The 25912-nt window shown below is 37.3% G+C and overlaps 1 protein-coding gene across 20 annotated transcripts in view; it reads right to left on the bottom strand.

Annotated features, from left to right (window-relative positions):
• The window catches only part of MYCBP2 (MYC binding protein 2), a 204093-nt gene that overhangs the window by 162550 nt on the left and 15631 nt on the right, over positions 1-25912 (bottom strand). For all 20 annotated transcript variants that reach the window (XM_075741636.1, XM_075741638.1, XM_075741639.1 and 17 more), the window contains exons 2-3: positions 13143-13218; positions 4696-4911 (exon numbers count right to left, since the gene is read on the bottom strand). In XM_075741636.1, coding sequence (XP_075597751.1) covers positions 4696-4911; positions 13143-13218 — 292 coding nt within the window. The remainder of the gene's footprint in view (positions 1-4695; positions 4912-13142; positions 13219-25912) is intronic.

Below are 25912 nucleotides of genomic sequence, written 5' to 3'. Positions count from 1 at the left end.
CAGACCTCTTTTTCCTTTTTCCTTGCTCATTAATGTCAACCAGCAAGCTAAAATTAGCTTGCAACCTGACTTCCCAACTTGAGTAATGATACATTTGACCGCTGATACTGTCAGAACTTGTACTTTCTCGTCCAAAGCCCCAGATTGTTTTTGTGACAATATAAAAAATAAAGATTAATTACTCGTCACTAAAACTCCACATATACTCACCACAGACATGCATTATGTCAACTAACACAACATCTGTAAAAGCGCTGTTACAGCCACTCCTAGCTTTCCCTTTTAGAATTCCTTAATACTCTGAGATTTCAATTATGCTTCTCTCCACTGAGCACTTTCAATTCCTTCTCAAACTCAGTATGTAATAACGATGAGGATTCCTTATTGTGATAATAATGATGAGGACTCCTTACAAATAAACAACCATATCTTCAAAACTTCAACATGTGTTTCTATCAGGAGCAGAGCCCCAATGTTTAGAGTGTTTAATAGATTTTACTCAGGGGTGAATCTATAAGGAAAAAAACTGAAATGCAAAAATACATAAAATTATTAGTCGAACTGCCATTCATGCTTAAAACAGATCTGTTCTGACAGTCAGCTCTAAGTTCTACTGGATGCCTTGTAACTGCCTTTGCTGTCATTCAATTTATTTTTATTTCTGTCTTTCACAAGTTATTTTACCACCTGTTTGATTTTTGGAGGGAGAATAGAAATACAATCAAATCAAGCCTTCAAAGTGCAACAGCAGTTTTCCTGCAAATTACACCTTACATTTCATATCTTCAAAGGAGGGGGCACACACACACATGGAATCTACAGGGAAAAAACTGTCAACAAAACAACAACACAGCTGCTTTTTCCAGAATACAAAATGCAGCATCGTCTTGCAGGATAAAGAATAGAATACACTGTAGTACATTTTTAAAAATATCCTTTCTTTTCAGTGATAGTATCTTTGAGGAAAACTGAGAAGTTTATTGTATTCTTCCCAACCTTCAGACAGAATACCTCATCTAGCAGCTGACAGAGGCAGCTGGAGAAAGCAGAGAATATAACAAAGTGGAGAAAATAATTTGGTGAACTTCCACTACAGTAGGAATTAACAATGGATAGTTCTGCCGGGATTTTGCCTGATCTGATCAGGTTTGGGGTTGGGTGGTTTGGGGTTTTTTTTGTGTGTGGTTTTTTGGTTTGGTTTTTTTTTTTTTAGTACCTGAGATCAACAGGCTGGGTAGGCTTCTTAAAATAGGTCTCTTCACCTTAATATGTATATGTATGTGTATTATACACTGGTACATAAATATAGATATACTAAAAAAATGCGTGTATCCCTCAACTTCTCCAAACTGTGCACTGAAGGACAGAATAAGCAAATGGTTTTTTTCAAGACATCTTAAGCTTGTTCTTGCTGCTCTCTGAAGGGCCTCTGAGCCAAAAGCAGCACTGCTGCAGCCTCAGTCTGTGTCACAGCCCGCCTGCTCTCATTGATGCTCTCCACACCGCCATCCTCCCGTTCCCTTCGCAACATCTTTGAGACTTAAGATCAAAAGTGTAAGCCCACCTTATGAAGGGTACACAAAATTCTAGCCTGGATGCAAACATTATGACCCATAATTAATTCCTCAAAAAATATCCTATTTCTTCAAGAAGTCCTATCTACACTACTGGTTTATGTCCTTTGTCTTCTCTCTTGTAACTGCCCAATACTCACATTTCTATGTTTATTTAAGAATACATAATATTCTGTGTATTTAATGCTCTGCATTAATTGACTTGTATATAATATACATACATACAAAAAAACCCCAAACTGTACCCAGGTAACACATTCTCCTAATGAATTTTAGAAGACTAAGTCAGTTTCTAAAAAGAAAAAATATTTTTCTTTTATTTTTTGTTACAACTTGAAAATTTTCATTTTTGCTTATTAGCTAAACAGCAAAATATATGCCACTGCAAGAACAAAAAATATTTAAGTCAGTTAATTCCACCTTTTATCACCTTAATCCAGCATTTGTTCCTTTTAGTCCAGGGCTTTTGTGGATCACCCACAGCCTAGAGTTAAGTTTAATACTGGGAGGGGGAAGCACCTCTAACAATTACAAATCAAATCAGTAGAACTGAATCTGCCCTATTTCAAGTAGAGAGAATTCCCCAATCATTAGCTAAGGTACTAAATAAATAAGGTACTAAATAAGTCAGGCAAAGGCAAATATTTATGTAAGTCCAAAATTTTAAAGCCTTCAAACCAAATTACTAAACTGTCCAAACACAACCAAAATACAAACTTTATTGTATTAATATCTGAAGACTAGCAAATTGTCTCTCTATGCCTCTTTTAACAACTGTTAAAAACAATTGCTCTCAATCTTATTATAGAAATTGCATAGGACAACTTTTAATTCTGAAACGTGTTCCAAATAAAAGCTCTAACAAGTCTGAGTTCCTCAAGATTAAAAAAAAAAAAGATACTTCAATAGAACAGCTAAAATCAACCTAAGCTGCATAATAAGGAGAATGTTTTCACTTTATTCTCAATTAAACAAAGAATTTTCATGAACAAAAAAACCCAAATAACAAAAAAACACCAAAAAAAACAATCACCAAAAAACCACACAACCCAAAACCACCACACCAAGGACCACCTTCACCAGTTTAACTCTGGAGAATCTAGAAAAGCACAAATCCTAGTTATATTTTTTTTTAATCTGACTTTCACCTTACTGTCAAACTCAAAATGCATCAGTATTCTTCTTAATAAGCTAATGGTTACTTTCAGAAACTGGTCTAGTAAATATGGTAAACCTTAAATATAAAGAAGAAAGTTATTGACATTTCTAACAAACTAAGCCCTACCCAATATTATTCATTATATATAAGAACCAGACCATAATATACTCAAAACACGAGATTCAGACACCTATATTGAGGACACAAAGACCTTTACACAGTTAGCTTCTAAATATTTTACTACCTGTGAGACAGCTCCAAGTGGATGTCTTTTTCAAATGTATGGATGAAGTGAAATTAGTAATAAAATATTAGCTAGATAGTTATTAAAAATACTGAGGTCGTACCAAGCATCTAAGCCATTGCTGAGTTAGTAAAATTTCTTGAATTCTTTGGTATTTTATAGATTCTTTGCTAAAAATGAATAGTTTGAAAGCATACTGATTTTCATCAATTTTATATTTGCTGTATTAAATGTAACAAAATATCTCACTCGTTTTCTGTTTTGAGAAAGGAAAAGTAAAGTTTCTTACCTACAGTTCCCTACCATTTTTTCTAAGACACCATCTTTTAAAAACTGCACCACTTTTCCAAATCCCTTTTTGATAAACTCACCAACACCTTTAGCAATACCAATGTTTTAGTTTTCACAAGCAAGTGTTCTGTCCATATCACCGGTAGATCTCATCCTTCTTGGAACCTCTTTTAATTTCAAAATCTCTTTGCAAACTCCAGTCCATTCTTTTTAAGTGTTAATAGCTACATTGCCTTTTCTTAAAATTTCAAATTAGGCATCTATAAGCACTCACTGATTCATTTAATATAATCCACAAGGAGTCAGATGCAGTTCACAAACAATGCTAACTTTATTTCTACTGACCACACATTATTTTGCAACTATCAACCATGAAATTTCAGTTAACAAGTGGCAGTTACCTGACTTGGTTACATTTCTCTGCAATTCTCCACCACTACTTTCCAGAGCGCCAACTCTACCCTTCAGGTAATACTACCTAAACACAATCATCTATAAAATTCTAATTTTCTAAGCAACTAGAACATTCTACATAATCACTGCCGCAACAACTTTTTTTAATTCAGTATTTGTATTGGTTTTAGAGCAAATACAAACAAGGAAAGTTACTCTGAATATACTTTTTAGACTCAGAAGAACACCAAAAGGAAGCAGGATTCCTAGCATTAATAAGCTAGTAATGAGCAAGACTGAACGCACAGAAGTTACACAGTACAAAACAAGCAAATTGGCAAATTAAAAAAATTGAGAAAAAAATCAGTAACTCCTATATAGATTATTTCTGATTTTCCATCATTAATCCTACTATCAGCATGGGGATAGTAAATAGTAAAAAAACCTACCCTAACTGTTGAACTACAGTATCCAAAATCTTAATGTGCATTATTACCTATCTGTAGTTATCAGTGCCAAAAGACACTAAAGGCAAAAAAGGGAAGGATTAACGAACTAAGGCAGTAAGAATAATTGACAGTTACTGCAATTACACGTATACCTGGTAAATATTCTTAGAAAACATTCTGCCAACTGAATTCCAATAACAGAAAGATTTATTCTATTTTGGAGATAAAGCAAGAGAAAGCACCCTTTATCACTACTAGTAGCCTCTGACAGATATAAGAGCTGCCTTGTTCGCATTTTCTGCAGACTTTTGAGGTTGTAGGTTATTTTCAAGTACCAGTACTTATAAAGGAGTACAAGTTGGATGTTTACCTGACATTTAATTGACTTTAAAATTAATTATTGGGCAGGTATGTAGATCTTCCTAATTCATCAAATCAGATGATTCTAGACCAGATGGACTACAAATAGAACTATAGCTATTTTCTGAGCAGCTAGCTTATAATACTGGTTTTTATTCCCCATAAAGAATATACCAACTTTAAATCACATACATTGCACACTTCAAAGAGTATCTAGTTACTTGCCTTTGGAAGTTTAATAGGTGGCTCTTTGGATTCCTCCTCTTCATCACTGTCCGAATCCCCACTCTGTACACTGTTCTTTGAAGCCAAAGACACAGATGCTTCCTTCTTTTGCCACTCCAACACACAATGGCGGACATTGCAGTAAACATTAAAAGCTGAAGGGTTGCTATGTAATCTGATATCTGGTATGGTTATTGTACTCTCTAGGTTTTCAGTCTGAAAAACAAGATTAGTTTTAAGTTTATTAGAAGTTTTGAACTTTACTAAATACAAATAATCTCAACAGTCTCAATAATTTTGCCCAAGCAGACGATTATCAAACTGGAGACTGAACTTTCCTGTTGAAGTACTAATTATATTTCAGGCAGGGAAGAAAGGAGGCAGAGTAAGAAGTTTCAATATATTCCATCAGGCTTTAGTCTCTACCTCTCAAAACTTGAAGACACTGGGACGGGAAATGAAAGCAGCTCAGGCTACAGAATGGTCCAAACCTGTGCCACAGTCAAAAGACTAGCAGAATTCAGGATTTATCTTTTTAACAGGAATCAGTTTGGGGTTTTTTAATGATTATTTTTGAATTTTGAAGTGCATTATTTGTTATTCTTGTTGTTAATTTTAATCTATTGGCAAATAATAAAAAATTAAGCTGTTTGCTAAATATATATTAGAAATTAAAGATACCTTTAGTTGTTCTGTCATTAAATGAAAATGGACGGCAAGATCAAAAACTCCTCCAACAGGATGTTGTAGATAATAATTTTGTGGATAAGAAAAACCTAATGGACAAACTACTGAACACAAAAATCTATCAAGGCCTATGAAGTAACAGGCCACCATCCTCATTTCAGAAGCCCTGAGCCACAAAGCAAGAGTTGGGAAACTGTTCTGAGAAACTACCACTACGGATGCCCTTACCCTACCCCACCCTTTCCTTGATATCTGCTATATTACTGTCGGGTAATCAGGTATATTACTGTCAGCCGCTGCCAAGACACAGAAGAGTCTTCATGGGGCTGTCATTAGACTCAGGAAAATATTAAGAAAAAACTTTTTTTTTAAAAAACTCCTTTTAAATTCTGCCCCATACTCTCCCTTACTGTAACAGTAAGATAGGGCAGGAGGAATGATAGACTTAAAGAAACAAAACTCCACAACAACAACAACAAAATCCCCAGGCAGGGTTATACTTTCTCTTTGGTTGCGTACTACCAAAGACTAGGCTGGTTTGAGCACAAGCTATGAAAAACTGAACTTCAGGCAGATGCGAGGAAGCAATTCCCTATAATACCTCGGTGTAGACAGAGGGTACAGAGACTACATAAGGAGAGGTGGCCTAGGTTAAGAGAACAGGACAAATTTGCTTGAACAGGCAAGGCAAAATTTGGAGGAGCATTATGCTGGACTGAGTCAGGGTCATGGTTAACTTCTCAACATTATTTTCACTTGTTTCTTGTATTCTTGGGGAGCAGTGAGGGTGGAGGCTTTTCGTCTTTTTCTTTCTTTCAAGTAGGAGAGATATTGTGAATGACCACATTCATTTGGCAGGAAAGTACGCAGTGAATATTACAGTGATTCGGAACAGAGTGGGAATACTCATACATCTGTGAGAGCAGTGATGGGAAAGAGGACTTCAAACTGGCATAGAAGAAGGGAAAAGTAGTCTGAGAACCAGTGAACTGGATACTGTAACGGGTGATTTATTTTTCTACAGTATGGTAGCCACAACTTTGTGCATCAAAACACAGCAATGGTTCACAACACATTTTTATCTGCACTTTTCTTTTTATTATTACCAGAAATAACAGACTTCTAAATTAGACCATTTGACATCGTATGTTACAAAAGAACAAAAAATTCAAAATAACTTCAAAATATTTCATAGTTTATATATATATTTTTTAATTTTATCTAATTGTACTGGTACATATTCGCATATCTTTCCACTATTACAACAAAATTATTGCAAGCTAAAACATTAAGAAGCAATGGTTTACTCTGTAAACTCTATGTTATCCAACACAGACAGTGTGTTAATTTTTCTTACCCATGTCAATATTTGCAGTAAGCACAAAAATATAGAGATAAAGAGGAAAAAAAAGCTGAAAAAAGTTCTCTACACACTTTTTTTTTTTTAGCACAACAGAACTTCTGCCATTAGGAATTAAAAGACAACAGAAGTTTAGTCCTTGGTCAACAGGGATATCTTCAAAATAATAAAGCTGCTGTTAAACCCCCCCAATATTAATCAGTGCAAGAACTCAACATACAACTTCATATGTAGTTCCAGTATCAAACTGCATCAAAATAGATTTGGACTGATACCAACGATAATGAGCTACTACATACTTCAAAATGCATTTGGCACCAGAAAACTAAATGCTTATAACATATGACTCTTCTGTATGTCAAACATCCATACACATACCCCAAGAGTTCTGGCAGCTGCTGCTAAGGCAAACACAGTATCAGCTTTCAGCTTTAAAGCTAACTCATTTGAACTACACAGGTTAAAAAAATTATGTAGTAAGTTTAGTATGCATTTCCTAATTCACTGACAGTTACAGGAAGAGAAAAATATCTAGATCCTCTGAAATCTCTCTCTCTGAAGAGTATCATGTATTGCAATTATAACTTCTATGAAGAGTCTCCATTCGAGTTCTCTCTCAACAGTTCAGCTTAGTCTTTGTTCCAGAACAGCCTAAGTTCTGTAGCTCACGTAGCCTTTTTTGAAACAGGTTAGCCAAATTGTTTAACCAGCACAGATAAATTTAGACATTACAGTGCTAGATGAAATACCAATGTATGTTTTCTTACCTATTAATAAAGCTGACTAATTTTCAGAAATAAACTCCTTCCTTACTCTCTGTACTTTACAAATATTAAAAAGTCCATTACCTAATGCTTTAGCTTTTAAACAGTAAGCACTTTAACCATTCTCTTTGTGTTTAGTGCCTCATTCTACAACAGCGCAGAAACTATAGTCCTATCCAGACTTCAGCACAGCACAACACTGTAGAGAAAACCCTGCTGAACTGGAATATACAACTGAACTAGAGTTTAACTCCTAGCTGTGGTGTTAACCCACTGTTTACATTTTAGTTCATACCTCCACTTTCCCTTCATAATATCCGAGTACTGTAAATTCTTTGAAAGTAAAAGTATTTTATACTTTTTTTTTTTTTACTTTTTTCTTTTCTTCAATAGTGGTAGTAGAAAGTATTCAAAACAGACATCAGAAGTTTTTTTCTATACAAGTTAAGTTTTTTCCTTTCCAGATTACAACAGATTCCTAACTTCACTGAGGTCAGATGTACTGATCAAGTTAGGAATCTGGGATTTAAGTTCATCCCATCATCAACTGGAAGATTCCTTTTCTGCAACTAATGAGAGCCATGGCATTAGGTCACTCTTCTACACAACCACACAAGCATGCCCAATAGCATGAGAGTTGTGCTACCACCTGTACAGTCTTGCTACTGGCTCATTTATTTTGAGGTAGAACAGATCACTATGAAAATCTAACCACTAACTGTGCCTACAGAATCCCACTTAGTAATTCTTATATCAAACTCATAAAGTCTATTTTAAGTAACAACAATTCTCTTAATCATACTGCATTTCATGTTGACATAAAATAATTCCACATTGCCAAGGAAAACAATGGAACATTGAGCCAGAATGTTAATCAATTTCTAAGAACTCAGTGAAGCAACTTATTAATTTTGCGCAGATCTAGGATTATTAATAATCCAATCAGACTGCTCTTGAGCTATGGGATACATTATTTCAAGAAAAAAAACCCCATCCTAACAGCTTGTTTTCTTGGTGTTAAGCGTATCAAGATCCACAGATGTATGAAATATCTTTTTGTGACACTGTGGGTAAGGTGAAGAGCAACAATCACTTTTTCTGCACCTCTGAATGTCCTTTTCTTAATGGCGACTGGAATATTGCAATCCAAAGCACAAACTAAGTATAAAGATGACTAGGATCAGCTTCTAGGATATCCGAGTAGAAGACGAGATGATAGGCTCTATGTTTTTTTCTCCCAAAGCATTTGGTTTCTCTGAATATGAAACTGCTGTCGCTTTCAAAAAGAATGGAACTTCAAGACTGGAAAACAGAATTATGCTCTTTGATTTAGTGGTTTTTGTATGAGCTGTAAGAATGTGGGACATTCTGAAATCTTTATCTTTGTTGTTTCACTTCGTATCATCATAAATTGAAAATGCACCTTCTTAAATCAAGACACAAGATGAAACACACATCATAAAACTTAATAAATACCCAGTATTCATCACACCTTTCTTGAGTGTTGGAAAAAATTTGTGCTAGACAGAACATCGAAAATTAAATTTTGGTGGAAAGGAAGAGCAATTTTTAAACATGATGTCATTATTGCACAATGTGCAATATTAAAATTCAAAAAGGAGATTCTCAACTGAAACCATAGAAGGTGAGGCAACAGTGATGAAAGGTAATTTCAGTGGTCAGAAGGACTAAGGCATCTTTTGCAGAGGAACAGAGAGAATCTTTAAAGGCAATAAACCTAATTAAATCCCACACACAAGTTTTCTGTATTTTAGGTAGACAAAACAGAAGCAAATGATGTTCTCCAAACATTTAAGATAAAATTAAAGAAGCCTTTCTGTTGAAGTTTTAAAAGATACTGAAGAAAGAACAATTCAATCCTGAACTACTGAATAATGAAATCTAAACGCAAATCTGAGAAATTGCAATGCCAAGATACATAAAGAATCATGAACATAGTTTTAATATATAAAAAGGTAAATTTCTTGTGTGTTACTTTTCTTCTAAAAGATAAGAGGCTATCTTATGACAGAGAGAATGAAGCACAGATGCCTATACACTGAAGCGTGACTTCTTATAAACAGTCCTTGCTAAATGGAAGGATACATTATGTACAAGAGGTTAAACAGCACAGGTTTGGTTCATAAAACAGAGCAACCAGACTCACAAGTGCTCTTCTCAGCCTTTTGTAATGTTCCAATACACTCAAGGAAGAAGTGGGAAAAACAAAACAGTCTTGTCACCTTTACATTTGTCTCACACCTAAACAAACTGTTTTCCCAAAAGATGAAATCCATACATAGCTTTTTTCTGACCAATTTTTTCCTTCCTCTTGAACCAGATGACTGCAATAATGGTTTATTCTCAGATGTGATGGAAATAGACTATAATCCAGGAAAGGAAAGTTAATCTGTAGTTAAAAATAGGTAAGGCCATAATAAACATCTGATCTAACCTGTGCATAACACAGACCATAGAATCTCACCAAATTCTTCTTTGAAGAGTTCAAAACATCTCTTAGAAAGGGATGCCCTCTTGAGGTTGAAACACCAAATAATATAAATGCCATTGAAAACACTGCCAAATTATTTGAGAAGTACATGTGTTTTAACGAGACAAATATTTATCCCAGTTGATCCACCTTGTAAATCTAATCATTAGCTTACAATAAATTTGTCTGCTTCTGCATAAACTAAGCAGGTGGGTGCCAATCACTGCAAGTACATTCTCTGTCTCTGGCAGACTCAAATTTTTCAGTATTAGTAAAACAACATTATGAGGACAGATGGTGAACTCCAGCTTTCCATCCAGTCTCTCAGCTAGGTGTCCTAAGCAGCACTTTCATGAGTTAACAGTAGAGTGGGAAAACTCCAGGGAGTCAAAAGGGAGAGGGATGGGAGGCCGCAATATTCATAGGGTCGAGACAAGTTACAAAGCCGACAATTTTCTAGTGATAATTGTTGGGGACAAGGGGGGTGGGGGGGAAGGGAAGGAAGGGCAGGAATCCAAGGTGCTACACCCACATCTAATAACCACATATTTGTCTTCTATGTAAAAGTCACTCTATTCAGCGCTGAATTTCTAAAACCAAAACACACTGCACCCACATGGAAAACTTGTATACCTCTGTTAAAAAAAAAACAACACTAAACCACAAAACCAAAATTAGTTCAAATACAAGTGATCATAACATGACCCAGCTTAGAAACAGAATAAGGCACAAACTACTGGGCTACATTAAACAACAATTAATGTTTTACACTTAAAATGTTATAACATTTAATGCTTAAATTGTTGAAATAATTTTCTTCCAGTTGCTCAACAATTACTTTTTTTTAATGTTATCTCCTCTTTAATTACTCTATCATCTTAAGCAAGTGCAGGGTATAAACTATCAAATTATTGGCTTCCTTCAGCTTATTCTTAAGTTAAGGCCCTCCCTGCCTCTACCAAACAATTAAAAGAAAGATCCCATCTCTGTTCATACTAAAAGACCCTGGTTCTTAAAAAATAAACTGATGCACACAAGCTCTCCTGGTCAGAATGTCCAGTAGTGATGGGCTTTTCAATCTATCTGCCCTATTATAAGGCTTTAACTAGAAACACATTTTCCTGATAATACATACACCCATCTGTTTTCAGAGATTCCAGGGCAAAAATGATCACTGTGCTTATTCTGCACTTGTAAGAATGGGGATGAACTGAAAAGCATATGGGGAACCCCCACCCCCATCCCCCCCGCCCTAAACCAACAAAAACATCCCCAAGGAAACAAACAAACAAAAAACCCACCAACCCCACCCACTGTGTCGGTAAAACTTTGATAACCTAAAGATATGATGCTGATTTTATCTTTCCCTTTTCAGCTACATTTTTCAGGAAATGCACAATGTCCTTCTATTCCTGCAGGAATAAGCTAGAGTGCCTTTCTGTACCTCAGTGACTCAGAACGAACACCAATGCTCTGCTGGTCAACCTTGGCCTGCCTCAAAGACTATCTAGAATAGAGACATCAGTAAAAGACATGCAAAAACCCACTGTCTGCCTTTCAGTGCAGATAAATCTCACTTAAAGCTTCAAGTAGAAGCTGTTTTAAATCCAAGAAAAATCTTGAAAATAACCCTCCGTATGCATGAGGTGCATCAGTTAGTGTCAAATGTGTAACTACGGACAAGAACCAGCCTTTAATATGCTCATGTTGTCTTTGGCCATTCAGAAGGGATCCTGTCAATCTATTTATCCAACGCAACTAAATCCAAGAAGCACATTTGACTGTCAAGCTTGTGAAGAACAGCAGTTCTGGATTTAGCCTCCTACTTGGCAGTCCAACTAGGGCACCACACTATCCAGAAAGACAAGGTTCTCTTTATACAGTAAGAATGATCAAAACTGAAGAATTATCTTATATTAAAAGCACAAGTTTCTGTCACCAGACAGAACACACAAAGACTAACTACATTCTGCAAAATTTCTTCAAACTTCTAAATTGGTTTTCTGTGTTGGCAGTGGGTGTGATAAAATCATGAAGGGAACAGGGCTAAACCTTCTAATATCATAGCAACTGACAAAAGGGCTGAAAAATTCAGTTTGGACCAGAAATATTTCACTGTACAGTACTGAGAACAGAAGTGAAGATAAGCCCCTTCTGTACCATAGCCTGGAGCTGCACTACTTGAGATAAGCAGAACAATCTGGTAAGTATCCAAAAAGGCAATACCAAGTAAAGAGATACGGGGCTTGCTTCACCCTCCCCAAGTCATCTGTTTTGAGATAGAGTAACTACACAAGGTTTGGCAAATAGGGATAAGACGACCAATTTGATCTACAGTGTATTTGTATTATAAAGGGCATTCAACTGACTAGAAAGTGTTTTCATTGGATATTTCAGTGGTTCTGTCCTTCAGAATCATTCCAGAAATGAGCCACTCTCTATTTACTGACTACAATGGGAACCTAGGAATTGTGCTTGCAGTGAGCCTTCATGAAAATCCCTCCAACACTCTAGCTTTAACAGAGAAATAATAGCTCTCTAATAGAGAAAAAATGCAGCAGAGCACGTTTTTTTATAAAACTGTTGCTTCTGCCTAGATTTCTTCTCTGCAACAAATAAACATGTAAACATTTTTATCAAGTTCACTGTACTACTCCCGTGCATTTAAATTGATGGGGTTACACAGGGAGAAAATTATTAATAGAAACAGATAAGTATCATCTCTTCAATTATGTAAGAATTTTCAGAAGTAACTCTGGATTCCCTAGACACTGAATGCTCCTTTTCTCCTTTAGCCAATATGGACAGAAATCTTTGCAGCAGTAGTTTCTAACTGTTGGGTAGACGTGCATCTCTTAACATTTAGCTATAAGACCAACATGTTGAGCTACATTTACAGTTTAGGATCTGCAGAACCAAAAATGTTGTTCATGTTATTTCAATGTGAACATTAGTAGCAAACACAGTTGAGTAAGGTTAACAGCGGTATCATAGTCATGTAGAATACAGTAAATAGACATACAATACTGGCCTATTATCTTTTCTAAACAAATAAATTGCTAGTTACATTTATTTTTAGTTATATTTCAATTGAAATTATTTTCATTTTTGAGTCAGAACTTTGTCAAGTTAGTTACAGACTTACCTTGCTGCGTGTTTTTACTTTCAATTTAGTCTTCTGTTTCCTTTTCAATTTTTTCTTGCTAAAAAGTTTCTTACTTCTGAAAAAGAGCAGAAAAGCCATGAGAACAAAAGAATTAAACTTCCTTCCATACCCCATGCTAAAGAGCAGTAGCAGCAGCAGGGGAAAAAAAATGTCCTAAATACTCTAATTCTTTTTCTCCTAAGCAAACCAACACAGGCAGAATTTCAGAGTATAAATCAGACTATGAAGCACTTAAAATGATGCTTTCCTAATGCTCCACTGAATTAAGGGCCTTTACTCTCATCAATTTAAGCAGAATATATGCTAGGACAGACAAAAAAAGAGTCCCTAAACTTTATACCGTTTTACCTTACTGTTTCTATTACAAGCCCATTAGAGCCACAACAATGCTAGAAGCAAGAATTCTTGACAGTTCTCAGTAATATAACCTGTTAGTACGGAACACTTCTGTTTTGTGAAGTCTTTACCAGATAAGGATTCAAGCCTTCCAAGACAAAAAGGAAACTTTACAAACGTATCATTTGGCAGAAAATTCAGCTGGTGGAAGAAACTGGAACTTTTGAAATACAGATTTTTAAATTTTTGTCTGGACTTTTCCACCCACAGTTTACAGACTTTTCATTTCCACCCCTTTAATGTTACAGCCCTAGCTAACACATGCTCCTCTAATCCTCTTCTGCCCACACCTCATTCCTATCACATTCTTTTTCTCCTCCATTTTACTACCCAGTAAAAAAAAAAATAAAATTACACCATACACACAATTGTTTTGTCACCGTGATTGAGATTACGCATGCTTTTTCACCTACTCTACATTGATCTGATCTGCTCAGATTATAAACCCTCCACAAAAAAAAGGCAGATGCTGTCTGTGCAGCATACAGCTCATCCTATACAGGACTTTAAGCAACACCTACTAACATTCCTCTGTGCCACTTAAACATTATTCAAATACTTTACAGTTCAGATTAGTTGGAAAAATAAAACTATGGAATCTGAAAAATCACAGGCAGTAAGAAGTTGCACTTTCAACTAACAAAAGAGAATGAGAATCAGGAGAACCATAGTATTTTATTCAAATAATCTTGTTCTAAATAAAAAAATCTGAGGGACTGAAACCACATTGCTTATTACTCTTTCCTGTACAGCATTCAGACTGCAAGAGTATACAAGTCTCATGGTCCAGCAGTCAAAAGCTGGAAACTAAAGTTTGACAACAACCACCAGTCAGAAAACAAGCTCAAAGAAAGAACCCCTGCGGAGTATCCCAGGAAAGCTGCCTGCTAGAAATTTCATCACCGTTCCCATCTTCACCTACCAGCCAAGAGGGAAGTACATTCCTCACCAAGATAGTTCCTGCAGAAACAAATCAGCTCACCACTTTTCTCATAGGGAACCACCACCATTACCCTGGAGTTAAGAGAAGTGATTCCGTGAGGGGGAACCCCCCACCCTCCCCAGTAAATTAAAGCTTATAAAGAGAACCTAGATTACCTCCTAAGATTCCTTCAACAGCAAAGTTTCACTATGTAACAGTATACAATGTATTTAAGAAGCAGAGGGAAGAAATTTCATACAACCTTTAATGTCCAGATTTCTACACAATCAAACTCCATAGTCCATTCCACTATTTAATTGGACAGGTTTTTATTCCTTTTTTGAGTTTAAAGCAGTTAATTCTTATTCTGCTGTCAAACATGTAGAACAGCGCAGTCCTTTCCATTCTGTAGCTACTCAATCTTCTCTGGACCGAATAAGCTTTTACAAAGTGTAAACTTTAAGAGTTTATGAAGTCTAACTTTAAGTGTAAAAGTTCTGATTTATTTTGGACAACTTCTGGGCTCTCTCAGTCCACACCACAAGTAAACCACACTGAAAGCAGTACTTATTATTTGCTATTAAGAAGAGGAAGAATTGCCTCATATTCCTCCAAGATGACTCTTTTAACTGTATTCATGTATCATTTGGCAGCTTCACAGCAATATGGTATGGCAGACATATGTAACCCAGAGTGACCTGAAAACATTTCCCTGCAAACCTCCAAACTGAGCTTCCAATACTCTTTATGTAGTTGTGCTGTTAATTATGCCCTTTAAACACACTACAATTTGCACTTACTAGAGAGAAGTATTGCTTGTTGTTTTGGTTTGTTTTTTTTTTAAAAAGGACACTAACTCAAGTTGCCAACACATTTAAAGTTTAATCCTGCCTGCCAAAATCCTTGTAAACTCTCCAAATTTGTTATAGTCTGAAAACATTTTTTTACAGCACTTTATTGTCTTGTAAATTTTTCACAGGACCAGTCCCCACATTTTTGTATGTGTTTCTCTCTGGGTATGTATACATCTAGAAACACCTAAAATTAAGCCTTTTTTTTCCCCCCACTAAAATAAGGCTCATTTTGAAAGTGACAAAACCCCCATGATTTTGCAGACTAACTTCATTTGTCAATGATACCTAGACAATGTTTTTTCTCCAATTAGCAAGCAGTTAAGATCAGCAATGGGCTGACTTCCTCTTTCAGATTCCAAGTGGTGATGGTGGTATGATCTCCCTCATTCATACATCAGCCATTAAAAATGCTGCAAGCATAAACCTCTCCTAGTCACTCCACTGTAGTGGTCATTATGTTCAGCAGAATTTAGGCTTGAACAATTTTTTATGTTGAAACTTAGGTATAGAAACGTCATATTAAGAATCCACATTTATCTCCCTATTTTTTCTTAAAACCTCAAGGATACTGAAATCCCAACATTTTTGTTAGGAAGTGCACTTTCCTCCTGTATCCAAATGGAATTTCAGAATTAGTGATTAATTAAAAAATAAAAAAACCCCTCATCAACACTAATTTTATAAACAGTTCTGAGCAACCAGTCATTACTATGCATAATTCTAATACTAACGTTTATAACATTTCTGCATATAACAAAGATATATACGATTATCCACATTTCTACTGTTATATACCACTATATCAGAAGGTTTTAATATTCAGATAGAAAGGATAAAAAATGGGCAAGCATATTAATGAAAAACAACGTTAAGCGGATAATGAGTAATTTCCTGTTGGAAACCCCATGTGTTAATTATAAGCCTGACTCTTCCACCGCCTGAAGATTAACAAGACCTGATATGGCTTGGTTAGATTTTTTTTTTTTTAGATAAATTATTAATTATGGGTTTAGTTAACAATTGTAAATTGCTGTAAGCTGTTGTTTGTAAAGTTCTTGAAACTCTATGCTGACAATCTGCTTCCAGTGGCAGAAGGCCTTTAGCCTTTAACTTTTAACTCAGCTGTTGATACCATTTAGTTCACACAAACCAAACACAGATTATCAACAAATCTTAGGCAGGTTTTCTGCAAACTGCTTCAAGCCATTGTAACATTTGAGACTAAGTTCGCAGTTTTGAATTGGACCACAAAGGAAGTGCACCTCAAACGGGTGCAGAACATGAAGATAGCTTGACAAGAAAATATTTGTAGCAAATGGACCCAAAAAAGGAGTGTGTAGTGTTATTACAGCAAAAATCTGTTGAGAATAAAAGCAAAGCCCTAACGTGTTCAAACCTCAAATACAGAACAATTGTCTCAAACCAAAGGGGTGGAGGGGGGAAAGAGGGGTGGTCATCCACCGATTGTCAGAAAACTTAAAATAGGTAGCATAGCTGTTAAATGGCACAATCGCAACTTCTATTCAGCTTTGTGGCACCTGTAGTGGAAGGAAACAGAAGCATGCTTAGTTCATTTGTTTTCTAAACCAGAAGCAACATAAGCTAGTACTTGCAATATTTGCTGCATTACTAGGGGGACGCTCCTCAGTTGTCTCAACACCATAGCTCTTACTCTGTTCAAAAGAGCTGAGGAAATGCAAACAGAGCAATCTTCCCCTCAAAGTCGCAGTAGTCCTGAACTGCGATTCATAAGCTTACATTTGAGAAGGAAGCTTTAGATGTTGAGCGTTCCCCCTGCTCAATGCTGTTACTGAATTACTCAATATGGGCTAACGTTATGTTAACCTTATGGTAATAGTGTCACACCTGCATAAACTCCTCTAGGCTGTATGTTACACTAAAAGTGCTACTAACAAGTGGAAAAGTTATCACCCTGTCTCTGCTGTTGAGGCAGAATAGGAGCAACAAAAGTGTTATTCACCTGCTGTCTGACATAAAACCTTTGCTTCTTTCTGAAACGCGTTACCAAAGGTCACGGTAGCTACTACAGCATTAGACCCAGTCATTCTACTGTTGATTAAATCTTTGAGTACATTTTTGAAAAATGAGTGAATTCAGGAAGCTGCATGCTAGCACATGCTAAAATTTTAAAATCTTCCAACTGACTTTGACTCAGTGTATTTGCCTAAACTAGCTTGCTCTGGTCTGACAGGAGAGGTCTAATAAAAGTCAGGCTACATCCAGACAAATGACAAATATACTGCGTTATTTTGTTTCCATATGTCCTTACTCTGCACAGTTAGCTTAAGCATTCAAGGGCTGGTGGAAATGCTCTTAAGAGGCAGCAACCACTCAGTGACACCGAAATGAAACACTGTTAGATTTGCACCACCAAATAATTCTTTTGTTCCCTCCACTTGGTGAATTATTTCTGCTGGTGGTTAACTTGGTTGGACAAGAAGCAGCAAGCATTTGCTTATGAACAACCCAAAGTGAAATCCGAAGCTGAAATTGTCAAGTAGCCTGCAACTGCGAGCTTTTATCACATCATGTCTCGGGATCTTTCATCACAGCATTGAGTTCCTTAAAAAGCTCTAAATCTACCAACACACTTTACTCAAGGGCAGTGAAATGCAAGTACTGACACATGGACATGTTGAAAAGTAATGAACTGATGTTTCCTCCACTGTTTTCCTCAGCTGTCTCACACTAACAGCTAAAGATCAGCAATACTAATTTTTTTATGTGCAGAAGTCACATGATAACTAGTGCTGTTTGGCAGCTTCCTTTGTATGGGTACTTTACTGCCATAAAGGATCTACAAATTACAAAACACATTATCCAGAGGTTGTCACTACATGACGAGATTTCATGTTTGCCATAAAAGCAGTGGGACTACAGGAAGCAAATTGGTCCAAAGCAGTTAGACATCAGCCACAGTGCCTCATCTTACCTACCTTCTGTTCTGCCCAGCAAACTGTCAGGGTAGTATTTGATTTGCAAAAGTCTACATGCCTTTGTGATCTTCTTTTTGAGTAAGCGTATTACAGTATCCGATTGACATAATTTTTTTCAAAGACTTTTCTTTACTGACACCCAGAAGCAAAACTACTCCCAAGTCATCACTGGAGAACTGAAGTACTTTTACAATAGGGCTAGAGACTTATTTACAATAGGGAGATGGGGAAGAAAAGACTATTTTGAGTAAACAAAGCTGTATTAACATAGAATGACTGCCCAGAAAATGTAATGATTTCATCACTCTCTTCTTTTAGTCTCTAGGAGATATAAATTGTACTTCAAAGAATGCAGCAAACAGTAATTTTTGCTTTTTGCCACTTAGTTTGATAGGTTTACTTTACCTCCAAACTTCACCAGAATGCTTATCACAGTTGCTGCAGAACACCAACTGGATTGTCCTTGTCCTTTTTGTGATTCAGACAGAATATGAAATAGTTGATGGCGAGCCAACTGACAGTTTAAGGGTTAGGATTAGAGAGCAGACCAATATGAATGCTTTTGTCTTGGGCATCTACTACATACAGTCTGATCAGGACTGATCAAGAAGCAGATAAGACCTGCAAGAAATAAACCTCACATTCACTGGGCCTGCTCCGTATGGGGCATGTTAACTATCCCAAGTACCTGCTGGAAAGCAACACAGCAGGACACAAGCAATGCAGGAGGTTTCTGGAGTGAATGGATGATAATTTCATGACACGGGTGATCAAGGAGCCAATGAAGGAAGGCACTTTGCTGCACCTGACACTTAAAGAAGGAAGAATGGGTCAGGTGCCTGAAGGCTGGGGGCAGTGATGGATGCAGTGACAATGCAGGTAAGTTCAGGAACCTGAAAGAAAGGGGCAAGGCAAAAGCAGGATGGCAATGCTAGACTTAAGAACAACAGATTTTGGCCTGTTCAGTGACCTACTTTGAAGAGTAGCCCTGCATCTGGGGACGAAAAACCCTAGTCACCTGTATACACTGTCAGCCAACTGACAGGAAAGTAGCTTTACAGAAAAAGACCTATGGGTCCTCACAGTGGACATACTGAATATGAGCCAGTAACATTGCCCCTGAAGCAAAGGAGGCACACAGCCTCCTGGGCTGGGTTAGGAACATCATTGTCAGCAGGTTCAGGGAGTTGGCTCTTACGCTCTACACAGCACTGGCAACACCACATCTGGAGTACCGTGACCAGTTTTGGGCTCCCCAGTACAAGAGAGACTCGCTTACTGGAGCATCCTGAGAGGTGTCACCAAGATGCTTAAGGGACTGGAGCATCTGTCATATGAGGAGAAACTGAGCAGAGATTGTTTAGCCAGGAAAAGAGAAAGTGGGGGTGGAATTTTATCAATGTGGATAAATACTTGACGGGAGATCATAAAGATGACAGAATCAGACTCTTCTGAACAATATCCAGTGATGGGCTGAGAGACAATGGGGAAAAAGTGAAATACAGGAAGTTCCATTTAAACATAAGAACTGTTAAGAATGGCCAAACACTGGAACACGTTGCCCTGAGAGGCTATAGATTCTTCATCCTTGAAGATATTCAAAATCCAACTGGACAATGTCCAGAGCAACCTGGTCTGGTTGATTCTACTTTGAGCAGAAAGGTTGGACTAGACAGTTTCCAGAGGTCCCTTCCAATCTCAACTGTTCTGTGATCCTCACTGTGTGTTTACAAACTAAAGTAAAATTTGGCTGTACAATAAATGTGCTTGTACATTGTGGAAAGAGTACATTTTTTTCTTATTCCAAGTTCAGCATTTTTCCTGATGCCATGCCATGTTTCTGATTACTCTTCCAAGAGAAAGACATACTGAGCTTTTCATCTGTTCGCCATCTGGATCAGCAAACATACAGCAAATTCAGGCATAAGAGCAGACTTCTTTGGGAATTAGTCAGCATAATAAAAATTATAATACTTCATAAAGCTAACAAGAGAACAAGGGAAAAAAAACACTCTACCAGACTTAAAATATACACCTGTATAAAGACAAGCCTGTCACTTGAATCGATCCACACTTTCTTGGATATAACTGATGCCTAAGGGTATACTAAGAAGTGCATGACAAAGAACAAGACTTTTCCAAACTTCAGTGGTACAGAAAACTTGTGCATGTTCCCAGGCAATCTAAAATATAATTTGACAAGTGGAACATACTCTAGAATCATTAAAAACAGTGTCTGGAAAGGACCCCAAAAAGTCAGTCTTTCCGTTCCTTGGTCCAGCACAGGAATAGTCAAATTCCACTTCATTCTTGACAGGCATTTTCCCTGTGGAGATATTAAACACTGCCAATGATCACACTTACACCATGTCCTAAGTATTCCTACTAGAAAGCTCTCTGTGAGATCTGTTCTAATTCTCCCTTATAGCAATTAAATGCTATCTTTAAGTCTTTATTGTAGAAAAATCAGTTTATTTTCCTCTTTTTCCATGGTAGCTTGAATTTAAGTCTGAGGGTAAGTCAGACTCCTATCAATTAAGGAGTATCAGTTCCTTCAGCCTAAACCACAAGTCATTTACATCACTGAGATCTAATTTAACAATTCTCTCATACTCATAAGTAGTCCTTCTTGTTTAGAAAACAAAACAACAAAAAAGAGGACAAAATACACACGATCTTGTGTGCAAAGAAAAAGTCTAGAATTACTTCACGTTTCCTACACAAAGAATTTCTCTCAGGTATTTTGAAAAAATAAATCTGAAACACTCCAGCAGCATGATACTGCTAATCCACATTCACTTTACAATTCTATACAACGTGTAGAACCTGAGGAACTACTACCCTACCTTTTATTCACTGCTGGTTTCACATTCGTGCTTACTGATTTTTTTTTCTTGATGCTAAGCATTTGTTGAGGTTATTATCTTCAGTATACCTGTAATCTTTCCTAGCTTTACATCCTCTATGAACTTTTTCATCCGCAATCTCAATTCCAACCCTAAAATTGTCAATGACGAGACCGAGCAGTTCAGGACCTAGGACAGATCCAGATGCAGAGCAAGCACTACTACCTCTTCTGACACGCTTCCCCTTGACAGATGGCTGTTCCGCAGCACCTCTCCAGGGTGGTCTTCTGGCTAGTTTTAAATCCACCTTACAGTACTTCCGTTTAGAACAGGCGTAGCCAAATTGACAGGTGGAAGGCAACACACCCAAAAATTCTACTTGAAGAAGGCTACAGTCCAGCCAATGAGACGACAAGGGCAACATCAGCTCTTCTCACTTGCATCTGCTTGAGGATCAGCCCATGCTTCTTGGTGCAGGCCCAACACTAGAAGTAGAGCTCTGGTTTACTCCTAGCTGATCTGCTATAACAAGATATTCTAAGGTTTGATTCAGTTCAGAGCAAGCTCTGAGTTGAGGTACAGACTATGTGGTTCTGGGTCCAAACTCAATCATCATCTGATTTCAGAACAAGATTAGCATTTAAAATTAAGATTTCTTTTGGTGAAATTATAATTATTTTCCATAATTTTTGAAGAATTAGTTTTAGACAACTGTTAATAGTGACCAAGTATTAAAAATTCCCAGACAGGGCTCATCATAAATCCATTTTGTGTCTAATTTATCACCTTCATTTATAGAATTTTTCCAGTACTTTTAGAAATGCAGTGAACAGAAACTGTACTAGAGTACCTTGAGTCCTTCTTTATCCATTTTTCAGTCAGGCACTGTCAACCAATTTGTTTTATATTAGTCTTCTAAAACCTTGTATATTTTCTATGCATTTCCTAATAGTTCTGAAATGGCCTCAGCCAGTTTTTCCAGACACTCTAAGGGGGAATTTCATCATACTTGTGAAAATACCTAAATACTTCCTAGCCTGTTCTTTCCCTATTCCCGCCTTCATCACTGGTTGCAACTGTTTTAACTTACTATAGGGCAGAGATACTTTTTCTATCTAATCTGCATCATTTTTCAGCCATGCACAAAACCAGGAGGTACTCTTCTGATCAACCACAACAATGTGTATTTTGAGGTTTTTTCCTTATCTTCTCCAAGCAGATAAGCTATCTGACACATGATCACACAGATGAAGGGTAGAGCCATTACAGAGAGACATTAAAGCAATCACAGCCTCTGCTGTGTTTCCCCATCTCCCATGCCATTTACTCCATCCAAAGTGCTCCAAACCAGCTGTTAATTTGTAATCTAGCTTCAAGTCATCTTAATAACAAATACAATAATGAAGAACCACAGCTGATAAACACAAGTGTCCTTGTCAGCAAGAAACTTACCGTTCACTGTCTTGTTGTTACAGAAGTTCAACCATAAGGGCTACAAAATACAGGAATGGGAATACTAAAGAAAAAAGGGTTATCAAGGCTGATCAGAAGGTCTGAAGAGATCTCAAAATTGTGGGACCCTATTTCCTCTCTTATTGCAAGACAGAAATTGCTTTTTAATCTTATTTTACAGGCCATCCAGCCTTGCTGTTAACAACTGAAAAGTATCTGGCAAACATAAAGCCAAAGCTAAAACAAAGGGGAGAGAAAGTTCAACAAAAGTTTGGGACAAACAAGCAATGGCTCACATGAGGAAGTTGACAATGATAAGAAAACCAAGGAACTAGGCAGAGCTTTAGTGGCCTAATCAATAGATGGAGAAGAGGTTTTATGACAAAAGACCTGAAGAGCAACAAAAAATACGTGGAGTCTGGATGTTGGCAAAGAGATGAAGAGGTATCACTGACAGAATGTAAACACTGAATATTGTTGCAAAACACATCAAAGTTGCTGCTTGTCTTGCATACTTCCTATTCTGGTACCTCTCCGCATTTACAGAAGCTACAATCTTCAGCAGCCTTACTTCCACTTGAAAGCAACTACTTCTCTTAAGAGCCTCCATGTACAAAGCCTCCCATATTTAGCTACGCCTTAAGTGTCCTTTCAATGAAAATCTCCTTTGATTTCTCCACCAAAGTGATCTCTGCACTACTGTTATTTCAGCCGCTGAGAAACCTAAGTATCTACAATGACAAACTGCCTTACAACATGCCCCATAAAGCAACTCAAAGTAAACAACTCGTGTAATCAAAATGCTATATACCTTCTATGAATTTGCCATTAAAAAATGTGTCACTCAAGGGTAGGTGCTTTAAGATTCCATCTATAACTGTTAAATGAGACGCTCAGAAAATGGCTCAAGTACTAGGTCTAATTTATACTACTAATTCTGTCCTTAGCTCGCTTGTGGGTTACTCCATCTAACTCCCTCCAACGCAAATCTACTAATTAGTGTGAAAGTAGTTCAAGTCAACCAGAGCCAGCAAATGTTTCATCATGTTTAGAGGGTGCCCTTAAGTGCCCTACAACTGAACTTTCCTAAGGCCTTCCTTGTTTTACTCTTTTGCCTTTGCAGATAGCTCCCTTTGATAATTAAGTAGCCACAGCTAATCATTCTTTCTACCGCTGAAATATCCAACATGCATTCAACCATGGGGACAGTGTCAGTAGACCAGAAGAATAAAGAAGGAAAATAAATACCACCCAAAACCCCCAATCTGTTCTTGTCTTGATAAACAAAAGGTCTGCTTACAAACAATAGTTCTAAAAGCTTTTTAGTGCTTCATTTTTCATATCACCTGTAATAATACATACCAAGTTTCCAAAAGGACTTGGCAAAATATAGTTGACAGGGAAGAAAATACACATATACGAAGTGAAACCTGGCATGCGAATATGTATTATGCAAATACACATAAACTCTCTCAGTGTAATGCAAAACTATTAGCAAGCTTTATGAAATATACATGAACAGAGCATATATTACACCATATACTTCCATCATAAACTGACCCAAAATTACCTGAAAAATCACAAACAAAAATAGAAAAAAAATTCAAGAATGCATATTTCTGAAGAAATAAATACGCTCATCTAAATCCTTTCACTGCAACTCAGCAACAAAATCTATAGAACTCTTCAAACCAAATGCCTTTTGCAAACAAAATTCTGTAGCCACTGGTTAGTAACCCTGCGTTTTAGAATACCTCTGAAAAGGGAACACTTGCTCTTTTGAAGTACTTAATGAAAAATACCTCCATGAAGCAGTTGCTTGACTTTCCCTTCCTCTTTGCAGAGTTGCAGGCAGGGTAGGAAAAATAAGTTACTGCTTCTGCCAAAATCACAGCCAAAGTAGCTCACTCGCACGGCAGTTGGCTCACAGACCGTATTTTTGCCTGCTGTGATACATTAGAAGTTTGAATACGGTATCTGCTAGCAAAACAAAAAACAAACAAAAAAGCGGAAGACAGGTTGCAGAAGAAGAAAGTTAGGATTTCTGGAGTAATATCCCCAGACCAGGGACTAATTGTCACTAGACACCCACAACACCAACAAGACTCTAACATACAGAAGACCTTAAAACAAATTAAAAATACTCAAAGTAATAAATGACTTACATTTGGATATTGCTACCATGCAGCTCTTCCTACAAGAACGTTAGGGCAAATATGTAGCTTTAACTTATCTTAAACTGCTACCTTTTCAGTTCCCCTCATATTCTCTTTACTTCTATTGAGCTATAGCACAGAGGTCCAATACATGTTTCCAATAACACGATGACCACATCTTGCAACACAGCTCTGCAGCAAGAACTGATTGTTCAGCATTCCACGTTTGCTCCCCATGACACCTCCTGTCAGAAGACAAGTAAACCCCATACAGATCCCTTCTCTTCATGGTCTGTTTTCCTAGAAATTACAAAATCATGGAATCAGCCTGGTTAGAAGGGACCTATTGAGATAACTCTTTACTGTGAGGGTGACTCTGAGGGTTGCCCAGAGTGGTTGCAGAGCTTCCACCCTTCATGATACTCAAAAGCCATCTGGGTATAGTCCTGGGCAACCAGCTCTAGGTGGCCCTGCCTGAGCAGAAGGGGTTGGACCAGATGACTTCCAGATGTGCCTTCCAACCTCAACCATTCTGTAATTCTGTGGCTAATTCTATGAAGCCCCCTGCTCAAGCAGGGCCAGCCACAGTAGGTTGCCCACCAGTACTATGTGCAGTTGGATTTTAAATATCTCCAAGGATGGAGACTTCATAACCTCTCTGAACAACCTGTTCCAGTGCTTAGAATCATAGAATCTTTAAGATTGGAAAAGATCTCTAAGATCATCAAGTCCAACTATCGACCCAACACCACCATCTAAACCATGTCATGAAGTGCCACGTCTACATGTTTTTTGAACACCTCCAGGGATGGTGACTCCACCACCTCTCTGGGCAGCCTGTTCCAATGCCTGACCACCCTTTTGGTGAAGAAATTTTTCCTAATCTCCAATCTAAATCTCCTCTGATGCAACTTGAGACCATTTCCTCTTGTCCTTTCACTAGTTCCTTGGGAGAAGAGACTTACATCCACCTCACTATAACCTCCTTTCAGGTAGCTGTAGACAGCAGTAAGGTCTCCCCTCAGTCTCCTCTTCTCCAGGCTAAACAACTCCAGTTCCCTCACCTTCTCCTCGTAAGACTTGTGCTCCAGACCCTTCACCAACTTCATTGCCCTTCTCTGGACATGCTCCAGCACCTCAATGTCCATCTTGTAGTGAGAGGCCCA

The sequence above is a fragment of the Balearica regulorum genome, chromosome 1 (genome assembly GCF_011004875.1).
Source record: "Balearica regulorum gibbericeps isolate bBalReg1 chromosome 1, bBalReg1.pri, whole genome shotgun sequence".
Taxonomy (NCBI): domain Eukaryota; kingdom Metazoa; phylum Chordata; class Aves; order Gruiformes; family Gruidae; genus Balearica; species Balearica regulorum.
Note: the sequence above shows the minus strand (reverse complement) of the source record. Positions and strands in the feature narration are given on the sequence as shown.